This window comes from Colletotrichum siamense (genome assembly GCF_013390195.1).
Source record: "Colletotrichum siamense strain Cg363 chromosome Unknown KSG_Cg363_contig08, whole genome shotgun sequence".
In the NCBI taxonomy this organism is placed as follows: domain Eukaryota; kingdom Fungi; phylum Ascomycota; class Sordariomycetes; order Glomerellales; family Glomerellaceae; genus Colletotrichum; species Colletotrichum siamense.
Window position 1 is genome coordinate 3,449,586 of NW_023501021.1, and position 22,176 is coordinate 3,471,761.

The 22,176-nt window shown below is 54.5% G+C and overlaps 8 protein-coding genes across 8 annotated transcripts; 4 read left to right on the forward strand and 4 right to left on the reverse strand.

The window, feature by feature from the left end:
• Positions 1 to 654: 654 nt before the first annotated feature.
• Positions 655 to 1,635, forward strand: xsa-0 (Xylosidase/arabinosidase; the record flags this gene model as incomplete). The annotated part of the gene is made up of 1 exon (XM_036644277.1): positions 655 to 1,635. The coding sequence occupies one exon, from the start codon at positions 655 to 657 to the stop codon at positions 1,633 to 1,635; it is 981 nt and encodes a 326-aa protein (XP_036490221.1).
• A 403-nt stretch (positions 1,636 to 2,038) lies between these two features.
• On the reverse strand, positions 2,039 to 5,485 carry Dagla (Sn1-specific diacylglycerol lipase alpha; the record flags this gene model as incomplete). Its single annotated transcript, XM_036644278.1, has 1 exon — positions 2,039 to 5,485. One exon carries the CDS (start codon positions 5,483 to 5,485, stop codon positions 2,039 to 2,041), a length of 3,447 nt encoding a protein of 1,148 aa, XP_036491210.1.
• Positions 5,486 to 8,429: 2,944 nt separating this feature from the next.
• On the forward strand, positions 8,430 to 9,033 carry GNA1 (Glucosamine 6-phosphate N-acetyltransferase; the record flags this gene model as incomplete). Its single annotated transcript, XM_036644279.1, has 2 exons — positions 8,430 to 8,710; positions 8,790 to 9,033. 2 exons carry the CDS (start codon positions 8,430 to 8,432, stop codon positions 9,031 to 9,033), a joined length of 525 nt encoding a protein of 174 aa, XP_036491074.1.
• A 1,744-nt stretch (positions 9,034 to 10,777) lies between these two features.
• On the forward strand, positions 10,778 to 12,228 carry ayg1 (Heptaketide hydrolyase ayg1; the record flags this gene model as incomplete). The annotated part of the gene is made up of 5 exons (XM_036644280.1): positions 10,778 to 10,906; positions 10,957 to 11,031; positions 11,080 to 11,828; positions 11,882 to 12,014; positions 12,064 to 12,228. The coding sequence occupies 5 exons, from the start codon at positions 10,778 to 10,780 to the stop codon at positions 12,226 to 12,228; spliced, it is 1,251 nt and encodes a 416-aa protein (XP_036491075.1).
• A 188-nt stretch (positions 12,229 to 12,416) lies between these two features.
• kduD-0 (2-dehydro-3-deoxy-D-gluconate 5-dehydrogenase) lies at positions 12,417 to 13,266 on the reverse strand (the record flags this gene model as incomplete). The annotated part of the gene is made up of 2 exons (XM_036644281.1): positions 12,417 to 12,863; positions 12,931 to 13,266. 2 exons carry the CDS (start codon positions 13,264 to 13,266, stop codon positions 12,417 to 12,419), a joined length of 783 nt encoding a protein of 260 aa, XP_036491076.1.
• A 2,094-nt stretch (positions 13,267 to 15,360) lies between these two features.
• Positions 15,361 to 16,672, forward strand: SDH-0 (Sorbitol dehydrogenase; the record flags this gene model as incomplete). The annotated part of the gene is made up of 4 exons (XM_036644282.1): positions 15,361 to 15,417; positions 15,473 to 15,843; positions 15,909 to 16,314; positions 16,370 to 16,672. 4 exons carry the CDS (start codon positions 15,361 to 15,363, stop codon positions 16,670 to 16,672), a joined length of 1,137 nt encoding a protein of 378 aa, XP_036491026.1.
• Positions 16,673 to 17,172: 500 nt separating this feature from the next.
• gar1-0 (D-galacturonate reductase) lies at positions 17,173 to 18,435 on the reverse strand (the record flags this gene model as incomplete). Its single annotated transcript, XM_036644283.1, has 6 exons — positions 17,173 to 17,369; positions 17,432 to 17,678; positions 17,743 to 17,876; positions 17,960 to 17,987; positions 18,046 to 18,320; positions 18,378 to 18,435. 6 exons carry the CDS (start codon positions 18,433 to 18,435, stop codon positions 17,173 to 17,175), a joined length of 939 nt encoding a protein of 312 aa, XP_036491077.1.
• A 1,270-nt stretch (positions 18,436 to 19,705) lies between these two features.
• Positions 19,706 to 21,023, reverse strand: sed5 (Integral membrane protein sed5; the record flags this gene model as incomplete). The annotated part of the gene is made up of 7 exons (XM_036644284.1): positions 19,706 to 19,730; positions 19,786 to 19,817; positions 19,873 to 19,922; positions 19,983 to 20,088; positions 20,153 to 20,386; positions 20,450 to 20,724; positions 20,786 to 21,023. 7 exons carry the CDS (start codon positions 21,021 to 21,023, stop codon positions 19,706 to 19,708), a joined length of 960 nt encoding a protein of 319 aa, XP_036491078.1.
• Between the last annotated feature and the right edge of the window lie 1,153 nt (positions 21,024 to 22,176).

The following is a 22,176-nucleotide window of genomic DNA, read 5'->3' on the forward strand; positions in this document are numbered from 1 at the left end:
GGCTAAACTCGTCGTGCCATGGAGGGGGCCGTAGCCTCCCGTCCACCATCTTCAAATCCTCGACAGGACTCACATGCTACGCTGAGCGAATGGGCGTCACCCCGGATTGCACGTTGTCGCCGTGATGGAAATTTGCTCATCTCTTCATATGCTTATAGACGGCGTGCAGTATGCTAGCTGAGCAAATCGACCCACGACGTCGGGGCGACTCCCGTCAGGCTTGGCGGTGACCCCGCTGTGAAGTTGGGGCGCGTCCTGGACAAGGTCCAGGATGGGATAAACCGGGAAAATGCGCTGGATAAATTCAAAGGACGCTGGCTAGCCGTCCCGCAAATCCCACGTTACCGGGCCAGCTTGTGTTGGCCATATCTTCCACAACCGCAGTCCCAATATCCATTGGTGGGGAGCGAGATTCCTACGAATATATTTAAGAGCCTCCCTTCCTCCTCTCTCTAGTGCTGATATCGTGTGAAGAAAACGTCCTTCGGATATCTCTGTCGTCGGCAAGCTGTGCTTTCGAACAGAGAACCAGTCACCAGAGGGTACAACTAACCCCAACTTCGACCGCCCAAGCCCCCGCATTCAACCCCGCACTAGATCGCTACTTCCCCTCTCCCTCTCGTCCCCTCGTTGTGTCAGTCCCCATCCTCCACGATGGCACCCCTCATCGATCACATTTACACGGCCGACCCCTCAGCTCATGTCTTCAATGGCAAAATTTACATCTACCCCTCTCATGACCGTGAGACGGATATTCAGTTCAACGACAATGGCGATCAATATGACATGGCCGACTACCACGTCTTTAGCACCTCGTCGCTGGATCCTCTCGAGCCCGTCGTAGATCACGGTGTAGTGCTGAAGACAGAGGACGTTCCGTGGGTTTCGAAGCAACTCTGGGCCCCCGACGCCGCCTTCAAGAATGGAAAATACTACCTGTACTTCCCTGCTCGCGACAAGCAAGACATCTTCCGCATTGGCGTCGCCGTGTCGGACAAGCCTGAGGGCCCTTTCACCCCTGACCCCGAGCCTATCAAAGGTAGTTACAGTATCGACCCGGCCAGCTTCGTCGATGATGACGGGCAGGCATATCTCTACTTTGGTGGTCTGTGGGGCGGTCAGCTGCAATGCTACCAGAAGGGTAACGATATGTTTGACCCCGAATGGCTAGGCCCTAAGGAGCCCAGCGGCAAGGGGGTTTTTGCTTTAGGTCCCCGTGTCGCCAAGCTCACAGAGGACATGCACCAGTTTGATGGCGAGGTCCAAGAAATTCTTATCCTTGACCCCGAGACGAAGAGGCCCATTCTGGGTGATGACCACGAACGTCGCTTCTTCGAGGCTGCTTGGATGCACAAGAAGGATAACCTCTACTACTTCTCCTACTCGACGGGTGACTCTCATTACCTCTGTTACGGAACAAGCGAAAGCCCATTTGGTCCCTTCACCTACGGAGGACGCATTCTTGAGCCTGTTCTTGGCTGGACGACACATCACTCGATCGTGGAGTTCAAGGGCCAGTGGTGGTTATTTCATCACGACTGTGAGCTGAGCAATGGCGTGAACCACCTGCGATCCGTCAAGGTCAAGGAGATATTTTATGATGCGGAGGGAAGGATCATAACGGAGAAGCCTTGATAGATGTGACGTGAAGCAAAATGGATTCTTGATTTCTAATCTCTCTCTTGACCATACTTGTTTTTGTACCGTCTCAACAGGTAGTACTTCTAATAATCCTCCAACCAAAATGACTACTTGACCCTGATATCCTTAAGGGCTTACAGTAGAGAACCAAGAATTGGCTACGGCGACTTGACGCCAATTACTATTTCCCGTCGCTCATGCTGATAGACTTCGAGTACATAAAGTGGTGTTTGCAGCGAGGCATTATGAAATAGTATACTAATAGCAAGGGGTTGCGGGGGGGTATATGGGGGTAAATAGGAAAGCTAGGCAAATACCCATGACAAAGGGAAGAGAAGATGACGGGAAAATGAAAGAAACCCGTATGAGGTAGGTAGGCGATAACCGCTTGGGTTCGTTAAGCTGTCTCAACAACGCCAAAACGCAGCTTATTCAAAGCCTCTTCGTACTTTGCGGGGCTGTGGTCGATCAGCATGCTCGTACCAAATCGCACCTCTCTAAACCTAGACTCAACGTCTCGGACGTATTTGAGAACAATTCTTTGAGCCGGCCTGCCTATGTCTTCTTCATCGGACAAAAGAAAAGCGTCCCGCCTCAAGACTCGCGTCGACTCCACTAGGAAGACTTCGCCGGGGGGCAAAAGCTTAAGACTCATCATGTTAGAGCGCAGAGTCGTCAGCGCCGATACACTCCACTTGTCCTCTTCGGCAGAGCTTGAGCGGCTGCTATTTGTGTACCACTTGTCGGCCAGACCGGACTGGAAAGCCTGCCAGATCCGCTGTCTCACCTCACCCTTTGCCTCGTGGTTGTCGCTCTTGAATGCGAGAGCGACAGCTTGAAAGTCGTGGAGCACACCCAATGACAGAAAGGGAACCAAGTCGCTGCCGTGGACGACACTTGTAACGAGCCCTCTGGTGGCCTTGCGCAGCGATGGCGACATGGTCCCCGGCGGTCCGTATGCATATACATGAATGGGACGACCTGACGGCAAGCACACATGCGTTGTATCGGTTTCCAAGAAGCGGCCATCTCCAAGGAGGCGGCGGTGAGGCTCGGACGATGTGACGAAGCCTGTGCCGGTGGCAGAAGGCTCTGCAAGCATCGTTCCGAGGAGTGCGGTGACTCCGCCGCCGAGTGAATGGCCGCAAAGGACCAACCCGTAGTCACTGAATTCGTCAAGAGCCTCCTTCAGCGTATACAAGACGCGGCCATCGCCACCGTACAGCAAACGCCGGGCAGACGCGTGGATACCCTTATGAACCTTGTACGACTTGCCCCTCCAGTACAAGTTGTCGTAGTCGCACGCCATGTCAGCCAAGACATCTTCAAAGCCAAGTGTGCCACGACATGCCAGTACGACCGCCTTGGACTCATGGTCTAGAGAGATATAGTGCACCAAAGGAACTCCGGTTCCTGTCGAGCCAGTCGTGTCAGAGCCACCTTGGGGGTCAACAAATGAAGCAAGCAGAATGCTCGCGGCTTCGGATTCGGTATGGTGGGCAAAAGATCGTATCTCGTGATGGGTGTCATCTAAAGCTCTCAGAATGGGCATCTCTTTAGAGATACCCATGAACTTCAGAAAATTGGATCCATATGATGCTGATGAGAACCTCATATACCGTGTGACGTTGCGAAGGAGATGGAATGCTGGGAAAACTCCATCCACAATGCCAGCCCTTCTCAGGGTGTCGATGGCCTCCAAATCCGTGTAAGCACTCTTTTGATAGTATGAAGATAAAACCAAAGACGTTTGCGAGCCCGTTGTCGCGATGCTGTATAAACTCGGAGTGTTGACATGGGAGCGAGCTCTACGGGACTTCATGGGGGAAGAGGGCTTCTCATTCATATCCCGTTCTGATCTGGACTTGGGAATGCCATTCTGACCTTGACCATCCCGACGGCCGTAGGCTGGGGAATGCGGCCGGTATCCGTCAAACGTATGAAAAGAATATGTATCTGTTTGCGAGACTACCGAGTCGCGCCGACGCTCGTGCACAGAGATGTAACTAGCCCGTGACGAGCTGCGTGGAACAGGAGAGGGCACATCGTAGTTGCGGCCACGCGAGTTCGACGCGGCAGTAGGCCCCATCGCTCTGCTTTGAGACGGATGGCTGGTGGGCGCCGGCGTACGCGTGGCCCTTTCTCGGAGAGGGGCTTTCGCTGCTGGCTTCACCTTCCCGGATGAGTGAGAGCTCCCAGGACCTGGCCCGTCCCGACTGAAAAGATTGGAAATGTTAGAACTTGTGCCCCTTTTCAATGCTTGTCTGATGCCGCCCTTCTTCTCGGAAGGTTTTTCAGAAGGCTTGCCAGACGAGGCAGCTTCACTCTTGGCCCTCTTGGAGGTGTATTTGTTATCAGATTGCGACGGGGCAGTCACTTCTTGTCGTGGTTTGACAGGGAGAGGTGCTAGAGGTGCACGTTGCCGCTTCTGGTTGGGAGCGTTCTCCGGGTTCTGCTTCGGGGTGGGAATCTGCGAGGCTCGGTTTCCCGTGGTAGGCGAGGATAGTCCTGGTCCTGCCTTCGCACGTCGGGGCGTAGGATTAGGCGTCACCTCCTGTCCGGGCATTGAGGAAGGGCTCCGTGATGGCAAAGATTTGGGCGGTACTGGTGGCGGCTCCTCGAAATCAAGCTCCCGGCCGTGATCATCAGACTCCTCAGTATCGTCCATGCACTCCACTGACCCAGCAACGTGCTCTGATTCTTCGAAGCCCCGGTATGTTGTACTTCGTTGCTTGTTCTTGTCCACGCGGTAGACCACGCGATATGTCGGGTTGTCGGTCTGGCGTGCCAGCTCCACCTGGCGCTCGGACGATGGGAGAACTTCGCGCTCGACGACCTCAACTCCTGGAGGGGGTGTGACCATGGGGGGTTCGGGACCAGTGAAGTCGACGGTGATCATTTTTCTCGTCAGAGTTGTGGTGGATATGGACACGCTCGTATCCGACGGCAAGGTTCGCATGATCTGGTTCTTGAGGCGTATTTCCGGGAGATCATCGTCTTCATCTTCACTTGTGTCTTGGCCCCCGTGACGTTCGAGAGCGGCCAGAACATTGGGATTGGACTGGTCGCTGGGCATTGACACCAGGATGTCGGGGCCCTTGCTCTGGTAACGACCCTTGTGAACGCCATATAGACTGTTCTCGTGTACATCCACCCGTTCCCCATCGTTCAGCACGACGACGTCCCAGACAATCTCCTCAAAACCCAGACGGCGAGTTTCCTCCTCCAGAAAACGGCGGCATTTGCGTTGCAAGTACGCCAGAGCACACAGGCCCATGACCAGATCGACAACCCCTACTCGTTCGCCCTCGACCCCGGTTGCTGGATTCTGAAACTCGCGACGAATAAGAGTGATGATACTCGCTATGGCACGAGAGGAGTCGGTGGAGCCGAAGAACTGATCGAGAGATGACAGCAGCAGCTGGGATATCTCGGACACAACAGAGAAGGTGGTACCAGTCATCTGAAAGCCGGTAGTGGTCCAGAAGACGATCTGTGACATGGCATGGTGGAGATGCTCTAAGCTTCTTTCCAGAACGGTCTCGGCGTCCTCCCTGGCCAGGTCGCTGTTAGATCTGGTGAGCATATCCCTCCCGGCCCTGCTGAGAATGCCTTCGAGGAGACCGCGCCCTAGCTCCAGACTGGAAAGGGTCGTAAACTTGGCAGCATCAAAGCCATAGGAGCTGAGGAGAGTGCCAACTCGGATGGCAAGACACGTCGAACGGGTAGCCAAGCTAACGGCCTTCGCAAATGGAGCTGGGAGCACAGTCCGGCCCTGCTGGGACTCGAGAGGAACATGGACCAAGTAGTGGGAGTTTTCGTCTAACTCGTCGTCTGAGTCCATTGTTTGTGGTATCAATGCCGCTGGCGACGCCAATGCGGATGTGAATGTGGGCGCTGGAGCTCGCATACGGAGGTATGAGCATCGAGCGAAGACAGGCAACGACGTATAGTTTCTGGGTGTCAAGCTGGTTCAGGTTGGAACAGATGTTGCGGACATGTTATGCTTGGCACCCTGCCACAACTCTGATTAGTTTGAAAGAGTACGTTTCGTTGTGTGGTATCTGATAGACCAAGATGACGAAGAAAGCGTGGTGAGGAAAAGAGATAGAGACAAGAGGGAGCCTTCGCAACGCAGTCAGCCTTGACACAGGCGTCAACCAGGAAGCATAAATAAAAGAAGAATGAGCAGAAGCATAGAAGAAGCGGCAGTAGGGTTTAGATGAGATGATGTGACATGCAGAAAGGGAAGAGGCAGGTCGGCGGACAGTGGCAACATGCGAGCGAACCCAAGTGTGCAGACGGGCAGGAGAAGAGAGCAGAGCAAAACTAAGTAATGTGCTTGGGAGAACTAGCAGGCCCCAATAGGCAAAGCAGGAAACAAGAGTCGAGTACATACGTGAGTACCTAGCCCAGCGCACAGGACCGCGGGGGCGTAGAGCAAGGTCGGACGGCGGCACTGGGAGGGGAGGAGATGGGGGGGCAGGATAGGGTAGTAGCACGGTAGGTAAGGTATGTAGGTATTGGTAATACCTATTGCGAGAAGGGAAGGGAGCCCTTGTGGGCGTGGAAGAGGCAAGGAAGGGACCCTGTCCGGTATGTTTTGGCGTAGGTAGGTACCTAGGTTGGGAGAGACGGGGAGTCGGAGCAAAATGTGTTGACCTGGGCTGCGCGGATCAGCGCGCGTCCCCGATCGCTGGGTTGACGTGTTGAGCCGCTGCCGCGCCAGGGCTCCAATAGGAGCAGGTGGGACGTTAGGTTGGGTGTGGGCGTGGCAGCATGTGATTGCATTTTGTGGGGGATGTTCATGCGCAAGGACGGCGGCGAAGACAGAGACGGCGCTGGGGACGGCGGCCATTGGGGCTTCCCACTGTTTGAACTTGCGGAATGGAGGGGGAGGGGAAGCAGTTGTGAGGGGAGGGCATTACTTTAGCGTAGCGTGATGGATGGGGTTGGGATACCTTACCTACCTACCTTACCTTACTATGCACCTACTATGTACTATGGTACAGGATGGGATGGGATGAGATGGGATGGGACGGCGGCGGCGGCCTCGAGTTCGTGATGGATTCGCCCAGCCCCAAGAGGCTCGCCGACCAACGCTAGCACACCCTAGGCAAGCCTGGCGGAAGCATCTCGATTAAGGGGACGGCCGTGACCATGGCATGGCACAAAGCCTCGATAACGGTAATGGCAAAGTACAAGCCGTTGTAAGGTACAGTACCTACCTTAGCTGTCCTTCTTTGATAGGTACCTAAGGTACCATACCTATCATGGGTGGACGTCCAAGCCCGAGTTGACCTATTCTTTCTGCAGGCAGGGTGTTGGGTGCCTTGCAGAACGTCCGTCTGCCTCCGGGTACCTATCGGGGCCACATGTAAGCTGGCCCGAGGCGGTGCCTTACACTTACTTGGAACCCGAGGCGAGGTTTCTCACGGGACTGTGTGTGGCTGCCATCCAAACACTCCTACCTTGGACGCTAGAAAACAAGCTGAAACTGTGGCATTCATCGTCATTCCCCAGCTCATCCGGATCGCCATGTTTTGTTTCCTGTAGTGCGGTGCAGTTCCTGTTTGTGGCTGGCCATTCTTCTCCCCATCCTTGCATCATCTGTGCGGCTCATCCAACCATTATTGCAGTACCCGCCTTGATGCTCTCCAGCATGCGTTCCTCCACGTTGTGTACCTAACCTATATAAGTGGGTAAGTGCCTATACGCTAGGCCTGATTATTTCTCTGCCTTCATGTGAATCTGTCATCCTTTTCTCGAAGGCCCTCTTATCTTCAAATACCTTGCTGTCCACGACGAGCCGGGAACAGTGCTATGAATAGATGCGCGCAGGCTAAGCCGTCAGATCATCCCGTCCAGTGTGGGTTGGGGGCAAGGGGGGGCCCATCAGCACTGATGGGCCCCCTTTTCCATGGATTGCTTTGTACTGCTCTACGGATATTCTAGTACTCGTACCTTTGGTGGAAATAAGCTGCAGCTGATTAGATGCCATGGCACCTAACAGCCAATGAGGTGCCACAAATGGCCGGCCTGCAAAGGCGGAGGATGGCAGACATCTGCAGTCGGCTTTGGTGGTAAGGTATTTGGCGATGCATTCCGACAACGCTCAATGATGACGGCAGGGGCTGATGGCCATGGTGGGGGGCACCTTCATGCCTACCTTAGGTACTGCGGTAGGTTCAGGGCCCCGACACTGGAGGGCGCAGTTGACCATCTCAGAACCCGGCAAGCGAGCTGCGACCTGAGGCACCTAGGCACTTAGAGGCTCCCGTCACACCTCCCCGCCAGCTTGGAAGCTCAGCACAGCTCTACTCAGCTCAGCACGACACAGCACAGCACCAGGGTTCAACATCCAGTCCCCGTATTTGTACCCAAGGTACGGTTACCGTACCTGACCAGGTTGCCTGAGATCTGCGATCCAATGTGGATGTCGCCCAGTCCGGCGGAGAGGGGACCAAGTCTGCAAACATCGCGTCAATAAACCACAACATCTCCCCCCTTCTCGCTTCTTTCGCCTTCTACTTTCCTCCCATCCTCTTTAACAGCCCCTCCATCGCGTGACCTTCACCGCTTCGCTGTCTTGTTCCTCCGCTGACCCAACAACGTCTGCTTCTCGACTGTCTGTTCCTCCCCCAACGAAATTCGTCACCGCTTCACTCGTCTTCCACCAAGCCCTCAACTCTCGCAGCATAACTTCGATTTCGATCCAATCCGATCACTGTCCCCCTGCTATCGAGGCCGAGTCTCCGGAGGTTGCAACGCGCAGAAGCTCCTTCACAATGGCTGAAACGGGCCTCTTCTCCGATAACCTCATCTCTCCCGCTGTTGCCTCTGCGCTGCCCGAAGGCTACGTAGTTCGCGCTCTTCGCCTCTCCGACTACAATGCTGGCTTTCTCGACTGCCTCCGCGTCCTGACCACCGTCGGTGAGATCAGCGAGTCCCAATTCGCCGAGCGCTACAACTGGCTATCCAAGAGCGACGGTTACTACATCCTCGTCATTGAAGACACAAGCAGGAAAGCCGTTGTTGGAACCGGTGCCTTGATTGTCGAGCGCAAGTTGTGAGTTGTATCCGCCGCCTCGCAGCTCCGCGCTTGCCGCAGAAGATTATTGCTGACCGCACATTTCCCCTCCGCGTAGCATTCACAGCCTGGGTCTGGTTGGCCACATCGAGGACATTGCCGTGGCAAAGGACCAGCAAGGGAAGAAGCTTGGTCTGCGTATCATCCAGGCCCTTGATTTCATAGCCGAAAAGGTCGGCTGCTACAAGAGTATTCTCGATTGCAGCGAAGCAAACGAAGGCTTCTATGTCAAGTGTGGGTTCAGGAGAGCCGGCCTGGAGATGGCCCACTACTACGAGGGAGACAAGAGTAAGGCCCAGTAGCCTGCCACTTTCCTATTCATGACTCCAATCGCCGACATCTTGGGGTGTCATGTTGCGTCGTTCCGCGCCGTGCAGTCTCTTCGCTGGGATCGAATCAACTTGACGCGCCTTGTCAGTGCAGCCCGGCTCATTACCCCGTTGTGCCAAGGCGAACTTGGATTGCATCGGTGACTGCTGATGATGGGTTCCCGCAGGACTGAAGCTCTAGATCATGCGAGCACCGAACTTGCTTCGGTGGATGACGACATCGACAAGTAAGAGCGACAGAGACATAGAAACGATAGATGCTCGCTCACGGATCATGCCTTCCTTAGCCTCGTGTGTTTACCTAATACTACTATTAGTTGCAATCCCTTGGCTGCAGCGCAATGATCAAAACAAGGTAAACCGCACATCAGCTGGTCCCGAACGCGCTACCTCAAGCGCTTCTAGCCCGTCCGTTCCTACCTTCGGATGACTGCCACACTGCCTCACTGTGACTCTATGTGAGGAACCAACATGCACTAGCTGCTCGCAATGAGTGGCTGGTCTTCTCACGTACAGCCCGTCGTAATACGCAATCAGCCAGACCGCTGCCGTGTACTGGCTGCTTCAGACAGGATTGGCCCTACCGTCCACGGATGAGGTTGCCTACCCACGCACCAAGACCACCTTCAGGGTCTAGCCGTTGTGTCTGTCTGTCGCAGCTGGTCGGGGCGTCCACCATCGGATCTTGGTCGAAGAGCGCTGTGCCCCGCGTTTCACTTGCCATGAGTCGGATCAGACTCACCAGAAATGCCATGTACAAACAGGAAGGCACAGCAGCGTCGCGCAGACAGCGTGTTGAACATGGTTCACTCGGCACCTCAACTGCGCTTGCTTTTTTCTTTCCTTCGCGTGTGGTGGTTTGAGAACATTTACTCAAAGCTCACTCGAGGACAGTGAGATCCAAAGACACAAGGACAAAGGACTGTTGGGTCCGGATCCGGCTGAGAAACACAATGCACCAGTCCGGGGGATCTCCGTCATCAACCCATTTTCCCGCTTCCTTCGGAGCTCCCGTGCTTTTGTCCACCACCTTGGACGCCTGAAGAATCTGACGTACCATACCTGACACTTCTGGGCTTGCACAATTGTCAGAGTCAAGACCTGAAGCGCCTCACAGATCTTCACATGCGTGGCCAAAGCGCTGTCCGTCGCAGATGAGCTGACGGAACCCATCCTGATCGATGCGCCGCCTGTCCCGTTCGTATAAGACGTGCGCCGGTCTCCGTGTCCCCTTTATTGGTCTCACGATCGGACAACGGATATCCCCAACTACAACAGTCCGAGAAGCCACTACCGAAGTATATCAAGCCTGCAAGTCCACCCCTTAAAACTCCGAGCGCGTTTTCATTGGATCCCGAAAAAGCGACTGCAGATCGAACGTTTTCCTACTTAAATTAGCTCTTTGCGCCTGTTTTTCTGGTCTGGTTTCCGTCATGATTGAAGACTTGCATTGTGCCATTGCTCGCGTGCGAATTGCTTCACTACAGTCAGAGTAAGTCTTCTGCATATCCAACGCCGGCAATCGACCCCGGCTACTGACAGGCACGGCCCATTGATGTTGTAACTCACGAACTGTAGGGTCATTAATAAATCGGCCAGTCGCGAGGTCGTACGTCGAAGAAGCAACAAAGTGAAACCCATCTTCATCGCCAAGGGTCGACCACCACTTTTCACGAAGCAAAGAACCGTCCGCGTAATATCTTGAAATTAATCCAACATGTCGCCGCACAAGCTTCCTGAGATGGATGGTAAGCGGCAATGGGTGATGGGCACTGAAGCCTTCGAGCGCAAGATGCCTCATCACCAGGGAATCAAGGCTCTCTGGGAGACCAAATGGAAGTTTCCGGTACGCTCCCGTGGCAAATCGTCAAAAGCCTCAGCCGCTGACCATCATAGTGCACCAAGAGCGTCTACCCTTTCCATGACGGACAGTATGAGGACTTTGAGCCCATTTTCGAGCACTTGATCAAGGTATGTTTACTAGATATCGTGACCTTCAAATTGTGACGGAGATTTTAGGAAAACATCAATGACGGAACTTCTACTGCATACACTGAGGCCTTCTTTCCGATCGCAGAGGCTCTGACAGCCAAAGGCGACAGGGCGGCGGCTGCAGGCAAGAAAGACGAAGCCAGCGATCTGTATCTCCGAGCATGCACCGTGTACCGCATAGCGCGGTTCCCATACATCACGGCGTACCCTGAAGTCAGCTGCCCAGTCAAGTGGAAGGCGTGGGAGGCTCAGAAAGAGGTTTACATGAAGGCGGCCCAGTCATGGGATTGCCCCCTCATTGACATCTCCATTCCGCACAAGCATGCCAAGGGTGGTGACCTAAAGTCCATTCCGTCCTACGTCAGAGTTCCTCACGGCGCCTCCAAGAGTAAGCCTAGCCCAGTCGTCATTCTGATGACTGGTCTTGACGGCTACCGTCCTGACAATACGGTTCGCTCAAATGAGTTCCTCGCGCGCGGCTGGGGAAGCGTGATTGTCGAGATCCCCGGAACCGCCGACTGCCCCGCTGACTCCGCCGATCCGGAGAGTCCTGACCGTTTGTGGAGCAGCGTCCTAGACTGGATGGCTGCCGATGGCCGCTTCAACATGGATAGGGTCCTGGTTTGGGGCCTTAGCTCCGGCGGGTACTACGCCATTCGCATCGCGCACACTCACAAGGACCGTCTGATCGGATCGATTGCGCAAGGAGCCGGTTGCCATTATTTCTTCGACCAGGAATGGTTGGAGAAGGCTGACGGACACGAATACCCGTTCTTGTGAGTGGACAGACGTATCAAACATTGCGAATGTTGAGACTGACGAGGCATAGGCTAACTCCGGCGATGGCCATGAAACATGGCTACAAGACGGTTGCTGAATACAAGGCGGGTGTGCAAAAGAAGTTCTCTTTGCTCGAAACCGGGATCATCGATAAGCCGTCCAGCCGTTTGTTGTTGATCAATGTACGTCCACACACTTTGCCGGAGAGATCTCTTTGACTAACGAAATCAGGGCACACTTGACGGCTTGATGCCTATTGAAGACTCGATGATGCTATTTGAGTACGGTACGCCTAAGGAGGCCAGGTTCTTCTCGGGAGCCTTGCACATGGGATACCCCATGGCCAATGCATCCGTGTATCCTTGGATGGAGAGCGTCATGGACAGCAAGATGTAAATACGGCTACTGCATCGCTGGCTGCAACAAGAACACTCAATTTAATGCGCGCACACCAGAAACTTGTCGTCAGCGAGAATGGTGATTACAAGCGAAAGTGAACGGAGTGTTTTCTGGATGTTTTTCCTTCTTTCCCTTTGTTCAATCACCTTCAATTAAAAATTTGTTTTCGTGCAGTGGCCGTATGCTTATCGGCCCATCCAGCCACCGTCAACGACCAAGACGTGGCCGCTCACGTAACCGCTGGCTCTGCTGGAAAGGTAGACTGAAGTGCCCTTGAAGTCATCAGGCGTGCCCCAGCGACCAGCGGGGATTCTCGCACTGATGCTGGCCAGTCTCTCCTTGTCGTTGAGCAGGGCCGTGTTCATCTCGGTCTCGATGTAACCGGGCGCGATGGCATTGACTGTGATGCCCTTGGAGGTCCACTCGTTGGCGAAGCTCTTGGTCAGCTGGGCAACAGCGCCCTTGGAGGCGGCGTAAGCCGGGACAGTGAAACCGCCCTGGAAAGAAAGCAGGGAGGCGTAGTTGATTACACTGCCTTTGCGGCCGGTAACGGGTGAAGGCTCGAGATTGAGCATGTGGGCGCCGACGTCGCGGGTCAGGGTAAAGACGGAGTTGAGGTTTACTTGGATAACCTGCGTTGGCGGGCTCCATTAGCTTCCAGACATGCACCGAGGCGATTGCTTCGCTCAGTTGACTTACGGCATTGAAATCATCATCAGGAAACTTCTCGCACGGATGGCGCTTCTGGATGCCGGCGCAGTTGACGAGGATCCGGATCTGGTGGCCGTCCTTGAGAACTTTGGGTACGAGAGCAGCAACGCTCTGTTGTGAGCTGAGATCTGCCGTGTAGATCTGAGCCTTTCGGCCTAGCTTCAGAATTGAGTCTCTGGTGGAGGTGTTAGACTCGTCGCGCTGAACGAGAAGAACGTCTGCTCCGGCCTCGGCGAGACCAATGGCGACGGCGGCACCAATGCCCCGAGTGCCTCCAGTGACGAGGGCGGTGTGGCCCTCAAGGGAGAAGAATGGCGAGGCCATGGTGTAGATTACGGTATATGCGTTTTGCGGGTATCACGAAAATCTTGGGTGGGAAGGGGGGAAAAATGTGCTGAGAGCGTGTCCAACGAGGGGTATTTGAGTGATGAGAGGCTTTACGCAGCACACTCAGCTAGCTTGGGGGTGGGGGGATGAAGAAGATGAATGCGACTTTATTGGACGAAGGGGCGGCGTCGTGTAGGTAGGCAGCAGGGTCAATGGTCTTCGGGCAAGTTAATTCAGACAGTAACTGATGGGGATTCACTCACAGTGGAAGCTTGGATGAGCTTGTGACGATGGCCGCGAGGTGGCCCTGACGGGCCATGCTTGGACGGAAGAAAGGTCGGGTTACTCGCCTGTGCCGGGGTGGTTAACGGATTCAAGCGACGTTTATTTCTAGAAGGAGCTGAAGGCGACGGATTAGCTCGGTGAATGGGTGTGACGGCTAGAGATGGTCATAACCCGCGGAATGGGTCATGATTCAACAACACGGCATGAAACATGTACACTGTACATGAGCAGCTTGCAGCAGCTAACGTTGAAGTCAAGACTACAACAGTCGTTACCCCTCAGCTGCGGGGACCCGCGACAGCAGGGGTCGTCTCCAACCACATCGCCCTGTGACGTCGTTTGGTTTGGGCAATGCGCTTGCAGTTTTTCTTGTCGTCGACATTTGTTTACTGTGGGAATGTCTCATGAGCACGCGGCATAGTGAACGAGTCGGGGTAATTACCAGAGCTGGGTTGCTCCTGATACCAAAGATTGTGCGAAGCCCCGCGAACACCATCACACGGCTCGATTGACTCGGCTCTGGTCAAGTGGGAATTGTTTTTTCCCCCCCAAGGCAGGTGCATGGCTCTCCGGCCCCCCACGTAAGGATGTGACGGGCTGCCCGGTCTGCTCCCCGCATATCGGAGCTTCAGAGCGGGGGAAACACAAGAAACCGTCAACGGCAACTGTCGGTCATGGTCCGTTACAATTTTTGTGCTTTTCAGCAAAGCCAACAGAAGCCGAGTCTTGTGCGAATCACCGGCGGTCTAATTCTTGTCAGCATCAATCCAAGACGCGACGAGCTCTGGGCTACCCTGAAGCAGGCAATGGAACGCAACATGGAAGGCATGTTCACTGACCTGGCGCAAAGCTTTAGGACATAATTGCCCTCTTGGGTCTTCGCGGCCATTTTCTCCAGCTCAAGCGTCGCCTCGAACGCCGCTACCTGAGGGTACGCAGTAGACCCTCATGTTTCGGCGTGCATTGCCTGGAATGGATGGGGGTCAGTTCTCCACGAGCACTTACCCCTCCCCCTCTTCTTCCCCTCCACTAGGTCCCGACTCCCAGCACATACTATGCAGTACCTACTTACTGTAAAGTAAGGTAAGGTCAGGTATTCACGATAGCTTCCTCGTCTTCGCTGCCGGACAGAATGCCGAGCCAATGACCACACCTACCTAGCGCAGTGTTCGACTGGCCTTGACCAAGTTCCACGTCTCCACCACTCCACACAAACTGGGTTTATGACTGCGGTGTGTCTGCGTCCCTGCTCTCCCCAACACTCTCTCCCCACTCGTACCCAGTACTTGTGCCTGTCGCCGTACTCCCCACGTCCGAGGGGCTAGTGTGGTGTCGTGGTCGACGCTGTGTCTGAGAAGTTGGGGAGCGATTCGGCGGCAGTTCTTGTACTCGAGCTTCAAACACAACTCGGCCTTGGAATCCCGTAACCCTCGGCCTTGCTCCCCCACTGACAAGTGAATTGCCTCCTCAGCTTCTCGACACGAACCCGCATTTCCGACCTGCATCGCTCCGCTCGTCGCGTCCGCCTCCAATCGCCCCCTAGCGTCGTGCCCGTCTTTTCAATCGTGTTCTCCGATCCGTCGACATCGGACCTGTCGCCGTGTTCCCTGAATCCCTCATCGCCTCGGCTTTTCAACAAAACAATCAGATAATTGCCCCCACTACCCTCGCACTTCTGTGCCTTTCCAACGTGCTGCTACTGCTGCTTCTTTCTGTCGTCTCTCCAAGCCTGATTGCCTCCACTTCACGTATCCATCTTCAATCTAATTACTATCCTCGCCGCCATCGTATAAGGGCGCAATCATCATGTCCAGCGTTCAAGTTCAGACCTCCGTCCTCCACGGCGCGAGGGATCTCAAGATTGTCAGACATCCCCGTCTCAGCTGACAATCGACATTCTGAAGGCTAATTGGCGCAGGAAGAAAGAGCTCTGCCTGCTCTTGCAGCTGGCGAGGTCCAAGTCGCTGTCAAGGCTACGGGACTCTGCGGTTCCGACTTGCACTACTACAACCACTTCCGCAACGGCGACATTCTCGTCAAGGAGCCCCTTACTCTTGGCCACGAATCTAGCGGTATCGTTACTGCCGTCGCCTCTGATGTCACAAACCTTGCCGTCGGAGATCACGTTGCGCTCGAGGTCGGCCAGCCATGTGAGGCCTGTGACCTGTGTGCCGTTGGGCGATACAACATCTGCAAGGGCATGAAGTTCCGCAGCTCTGCCAAGGCCTTCCCTCACGCTCAGGGAACTCTTCAGGAGCTCGTCAACCACCCTGCCAAGTGGTGCCATAAGTAAGACATAAAACCCGTGACATTGAAAGGTCTAGAGGGCTACATGCTAACGCGAGACGGCGCAGGCTCCCGCAAGAAGTTTCCCTCGAGTTCGGTGCTCTTGCCGAACCTCTCTCTGTTGCCATGCACGCCCGGGACCGAGGCAACCTCCCTAGCGGGTCGACCGTCCTTGTCTTCGGCGCCGGTGCTGTTGGTCTATTGTGCGCCGCCGTCAGCAAGGCTGATCAGCAGAAGGTCGTTATTGCCGATATCCAAGAGGACCGCGTCAAGTTTGCCCTTGACAACGGCTTCGCCGATGCTGGCATTGTCGTTCCGGCCAAGCGCCCTCAAACGATCGAGGACAAGCTGGCCTACGCCCAGGACGTCGCAGGGTTGGTAAAGGCCGCCAAGATCAACGGAAACGAGGTTGGCGAAGTCAACGCGACTTACGAGTGCACGGGTGTCGAGACCTGCATGCAAACATCCATCTATGTGAGCATCCTCAGTCTAGGCCACATAGCTTTTCAGCGCTAACTTATGTACGCAGGCCACTCGTCCCGGTGGCAAGATCCTCATTATCGGCATGGGCACCCCAATCCAGACTCTTCCCATTTCCGCCGCCGCTCTGCGAGAGGTTGACTTTGTGGGCGTCTTCCGCTACGCCAACACATACCCCAAGGCCATCAACCTGATTGCAACGAAGCCAAAGGGTCTGCCGGCGTTGGAGAAGCTGTTTACACACCGTTATAAGGGACTGGGCACCATCAAAGATGCGTTTGATATGGCGGCCAAGGTGAAGGATGAAAGCGGCAACTTGGTATTGAAGGTTCTTGTGGACACATCTAATTAGAGACTGAAAATAAAAGTATAGTTTTGGATTTGCGTATTGCACTTGGTAGCATTCACAAGGGTGAGTGAATATCCTCATTCACGCAAGTTAAGCAATATCACCATTGCCTGTGGGAAAGTGATTGCCGTAACAGAGGTCTATGCTGATGGCTTGGTAGAGACCGCGTAATTTCCCCATGTTTGTGCGGCTACATTTCGTGCGTACTAAATTATTACTATTGAAGACGGAAGTAGAAGTAGTGAAATAGTACCAACGACAACAGCGCGATGGTGAGGTAGAGTGTATTACTACAGAAAAAGAAGTCGTTCTATCTCAAGAAAAATAGGAGGTCTCGCTTGGTATCATTTGGTAACCCAGACTGTGACTTGACGCCATCGCGAATTTCTGCGCGCACAATTTCTTATGACTTTCGACGTCACAGTCTCTTTGGGTTTATTGTTTCAGTTTGCGCTCTAAATTATTCTATTCATTTATTTCATATGCAAACTGTGGGCATTATCCTAAGACTTGTCGGGGAATCCAAAGTCAATGCCAAATGGCGGGTAGACGTAACGCTTCAGCTCCTTCTTGGCCGTAAGATCATCTGAGTAGGCGCGAAGCTCCTTCATGTCCTCGTCGTCGAGCTTGACAATTTTGAGGTTGGCCTTGATACGGGCGGGGGTGACGGACTTGGCGATAACAGTGCTGCCACGGGCGACTGAACAGAACAGAAAGATTAGCAGACTGGAGTAAAAGCAGGAGCTGGACTCGTGGGCATACCGTGGTAGCTGAGGAGAACTGTGGAGGCGCTGACGCCGCGCTTCTCGGCAATCTTCACAACGGGAGCCGCGCTCATAAGAGGCCCACCGGTAGAGCCGAGCGGGCTGTAAGCCATGATGTGGATGCCCTTGTCCTTGCAAAAGTCGACGATCTCCTGCTGGGGAAGGCTGGGGTGGTTCTCGATCTGATTGACGGCGGGAACGACCTTGGCATGGGGGAGGAGCTCCTCGAGGTATCTCACGCTGTACTGTATGGTTTGTCAGTACATTGAACAATGGGCCTCTTGTCAGGCCTTGGGCAAACAAACTCACGTTGCAGACACCAATAGAGCGAACCTTGCCGGTATCAAGGAGCTTCTCCATGGACTTCCAGGTGTCGACGTGGGAGAAGTCCCGGAGGATGTCACGGCTGCCATCGGGCTTGGTGGGGAACCTGTCGTGGTTTCCTGTGAGGCGCTCATGTTAGTTGGTCAATAGCTCCGGAAACTTCGTCGATGAATCGTCGACGAGGTTGAGAAAACGAACATACCCTCGGGGTTCATGGCAACGGGCCAATGCTGCGCATCCTGTCAGTTTCAACGCGACCAAGGCATTATACAGGTGGCGGCAACCTACAACAAGGAAGAGGTCAACGTAGTCGAGACCCAGGCTCTTCAAGCTCTTCTCCAGGCCAAGCTTAACTCTCTCGTCGCTGGTGGTGTAGGTGGCCCACAGCTTGGTGACAACGTAGATGTCCTCACGTTTGACGCCATTGGCAAAAGCCTCCTTGAGGCCCTGGCCAACCTCGTCCTCGTTGGCGTAGCAGTAGGCGCCATCGATGGCCTTGTAGCCGATCTTAAGAGAGTATGAGACGGCCTCCTTGACCTCACCGGGAGCAGACTGCCATGTGCCTTGAGGGGTCTACATCAGCCAATGAGTAGGAGGACGAAGAGGTTTGCATGTCTTACCCAGAGCGACGGCGGGGATCTCGTGTCCCGAGTTGAGCTTGAACGTCTGCGCAGCCATGGTGATCTTTCGGAAGGATGATGGGTATCGAGGTTAACCAAAATGATCGTGGTTCGAAAGGTGGGGGCGGGGTAGTTTGTGTATGGTATTTCTACTGCGGGAGAGGAGGACAGTCAATGGGAGGAGGGGGTTTGAGACGTCACTCACACAGCCCGGGAAAAGGCGTGGACTCTCGGTATATATATCGTCTGCACCCCGAAATGGAAATAAATGTAATCAGGGTTCTGCGTCGCGGTGCTTGACCACAGCCGGGTAAATGCTCGATAAACAGGAGAGCTATCTCTCACCACACGCCCCTCCCTCTGCATCGTCTCCTCGCAGCCAAGGTGCCCGTGACGGGGCCGCGATTTGCATGTCACACTCGGGCTAGGATGCTACGGCCACCGGGTCTAGCTGCTCTGGCAGCTGTATCTGGGGTGTGGACTTCCCCGGGTTGTCCAACTTTGTGCTGTTCCCCTCGTCTCCAGTGGGCCATGGGAGTTCCATTCATGGATAATTCGTTAGTCAACGAGGGTATGCCTCGGGCAGTTTTGGGCCGAGTCATGAAGACAGGACCCGCTATTTGGCTTGGTTTTACATACCTCACCTGGTGAGTGCAACTGACTGTGCAACTGTGACACTGTGGGCGATGTCGTGGTTCGTGTGGTTGTTAAGCCGCGGGGCGGCGGCGGATTTCCGGCGGGTCTCGTTGATAGTTGCCTTTTTTTCTGCTGCCTCTCTGCGGTAGGTGCTGGCTTCCGCTTGAGGCCCTCCACCTAGTGCGGGAAAACATTCCGGGACCAACCCCGAGCCCACGCCTCTTCGCACCGGCTGCCTGAGCACAGTGTGGATGCCATGAACCAGCAGACCAACAAGTGTGAAATGTAGGTACTCTGTACCTGTACCCTGCCATTCAACTGCAGGTGCAGCCTGTCCTCGACGGGAACCCACCCCGACGATGATCCCAACCACATGTATTCAGCAATCTTTGGCTGAGGGACTTGGCCAAGGCATCTACATAAATGCATGGAGCACCCCAAACGCATAGAAGGGGTGCTAACACACTGCAGATGGCAGCTCTTACTATTCGCCGAAGTTAACCTCTTTCGTGATTAATAGATCTAATATGCAAGGAAGAAGCTCTATAGCTGCGCCGCGCCGTCGTCCCATGGTCAATGTCAATGTCCACATCAATGTCATCGTACAATTAGCGGTACCCTATCCGCTGTGGTGTTACAGAAGCCAATGCTCTTTCAACTTAACTCCCCAAACCGCCGTCAATAATTGCCTCTCAGCCGGCAATGAGCACCCAAAGCCTATCCATTGGTCAGCTAATCTACAAATTATGGCGTAACGAGGCCGACGACTTACAGAAAGAAGATCATGAGAACGCCGAACATTTTCTGGTCACCATGTCAGCAAGATCGACGAAACCGACCAGCGGACAGAGTCACATACGGCAATCAACCACCTGTTGCTTGAAACACGGCCCCAATACTTGAGAAGCTCTACAGTTCGAGTTAGATTCCGCACAAACGGATTAGTAGTCTGTGGGCATTATCGCCTACCTCGTTGCGCCCCTTGGACGTTGTCGACCACGTCTTCCGTGTTGGCATCGATGCGCTGGATCATCTCGCTCTGCTCCGACACCATGGTTGCCAGTTGTCCGAAGATCTGCACGCGAGGGTTAGTCTATGATGCTCGGGAGTACGACGCCCCATGGGGGGTGCCAGCTTACAGATCCAAGCTCGGCAATCGTGGATTCAATACTCTCGATAGCTGCGCCTCTCTCCTGGATATATGTGTTTTGTGGTTGCGCCTCCTCCATCAGGAGCAGCTGCTGATCCCCGGGGGGGTTCAGCGAGAGGAGGTCGGCTCCAGGTGAGGGTGTTCCTCGTTGCGGCGTGCCATACAAGGGCGATGCCGATTGCTGTAGCGGCGGCTGCGCATGCTGCGAAACGCTCGAAATAAACTAAAGACGCATTCATTCGTTAGATCCGGCGTCAATCGTACTGGAGGCAAAGGATCAACGCACGTTATCTGTCCGTGATCTGGACGCCTGGATGTTCTTCGTTCTCTCTTCCAAAACATCCTTGAAGTTGGCGGAAACGTCTGTCAGCTTGCCCTGAAGCATGAAAACAACGTTCTTGTTGTGCTCTCCTTCCTGATCAGCCTTCGGGTGCTGCTGTCGGGTGAGGACCTGCAAGTTGCCAATCTGCTGGTTGAGGGAGCTCAGATCTTGCTTGATAATGTAGGTAAGTTCATTGATCTCCACCGGCCGGTCATCGAACAGCGTCCTGCGTCGAGCCACTGCGATAGTGAGAGTTAGTACGAAATCTGACCGGAGGATTCAAGGGAAACAGGTGCGTACACGTTGCTAGCTTTTCAAGCTTGCCCATAGTGGCAGAAATTCCCCTCCCGATTTGCGCCGCCTGTCGCGCAAACTCGGATCGCCTCGGCCTGGAGTCGCCATCGGCTGCAGCCTTCTGGGAGTCGGTCAAAAGCGATCGTTGCTGAGCACCAAGTTTGCTCGAGGCTTTGCGACGCTGCGCTTGCGCGAGAACCGACTGGAACTCGGAAGTTCGGTCCTGTATCGAAGCGACTGCCATCGTAGCTTCTATTTGGTCAAGGAGGAGGGGTTCGGACGGGGGCGACCAGCGCTTCGGAATCGGTGAAGAACTTTGTGCAAGATAGATTTTTGCCGTGTCGATGCTCGATACAGGGCCCGAGGTGGATAGGAGTTCAGGGGTGGGAGATTGGCAGGTCGATTCGAGGGCGGTTCGGGCACAGCGGGTGAGTCTCTAATGGCGGACAGCGCTGTTGGGCAGGTAGTTGTACAAGAAAACGAGGCAAGACGGTGCGATGGGATGCGATGCAACACGAGACGCGCGACGAGGCCAGTTGTCGCGACTTGGTCTAAGCGGATATCTCGACGTAGGTTGTGCGGAATACAGGTTGGCCGTAGTTGTCGTCTGTCAGACTTGGAAATTCAGAGTCCGGAGCGTCAGTCTGCTGCAGTCGGAGTGACGGGGCCAGGGTGTCCGATCCAACCGCCAACGTGGTTTTTTGTTTCGGAACAGAGGCTGGTCTGCAGAGCGCAATTAGAGCGCGCGGCGCACGTGTGGCTCGTACCTTACAGCGTTCCATTATCTGGCGTTGGACCTTCGCCTTCGGCGTCCTTTTAGCGCCTCATTTGGCACCACCTACCTCAGGCTACCTACACTACTCTAGGTAGGTACCTTAGGGTGGTAGGGACGAATTGATAGGTAAACTTTCTCCAACCTAGTATTACGCACGCACCGCCACATCTAAAAATGGCTGCACGGACCGAGGTGATCCACATTGTGAGATGAACCGCCGTCCATGACACCATGCAGCTAGGTACGATGAGAGTTCAAGAGCAATCGTGAATGGTGTAGAACCAACCCGCTTACGCCGTACAATGCGTGAAATGAGGCAGTCCGCTTAGTGTGTACAGCAGGCAGCATCGCGGTACCGTGCTGAGATGCAAGTTCGCAAATGAATGTATGCAACGGCTGCGCACCTTTTCTGCTACTTACTACCTTATCTGTAAAGAATGGTGTTGATAGTTTACTAGCGGCGTGCCATGGGTATTCCATGCCACGGAAATACAATGCCAGCCCGCCGTGAGCTACAGACGGGAGTAGACTCTGTCCGCCCCCGTTTGCCGTCCAGTCTGAGCAGATACCTTAGCATGCATAGCCGCGCTTCCGCCCTCACCCATCACTCACCCATCACAGA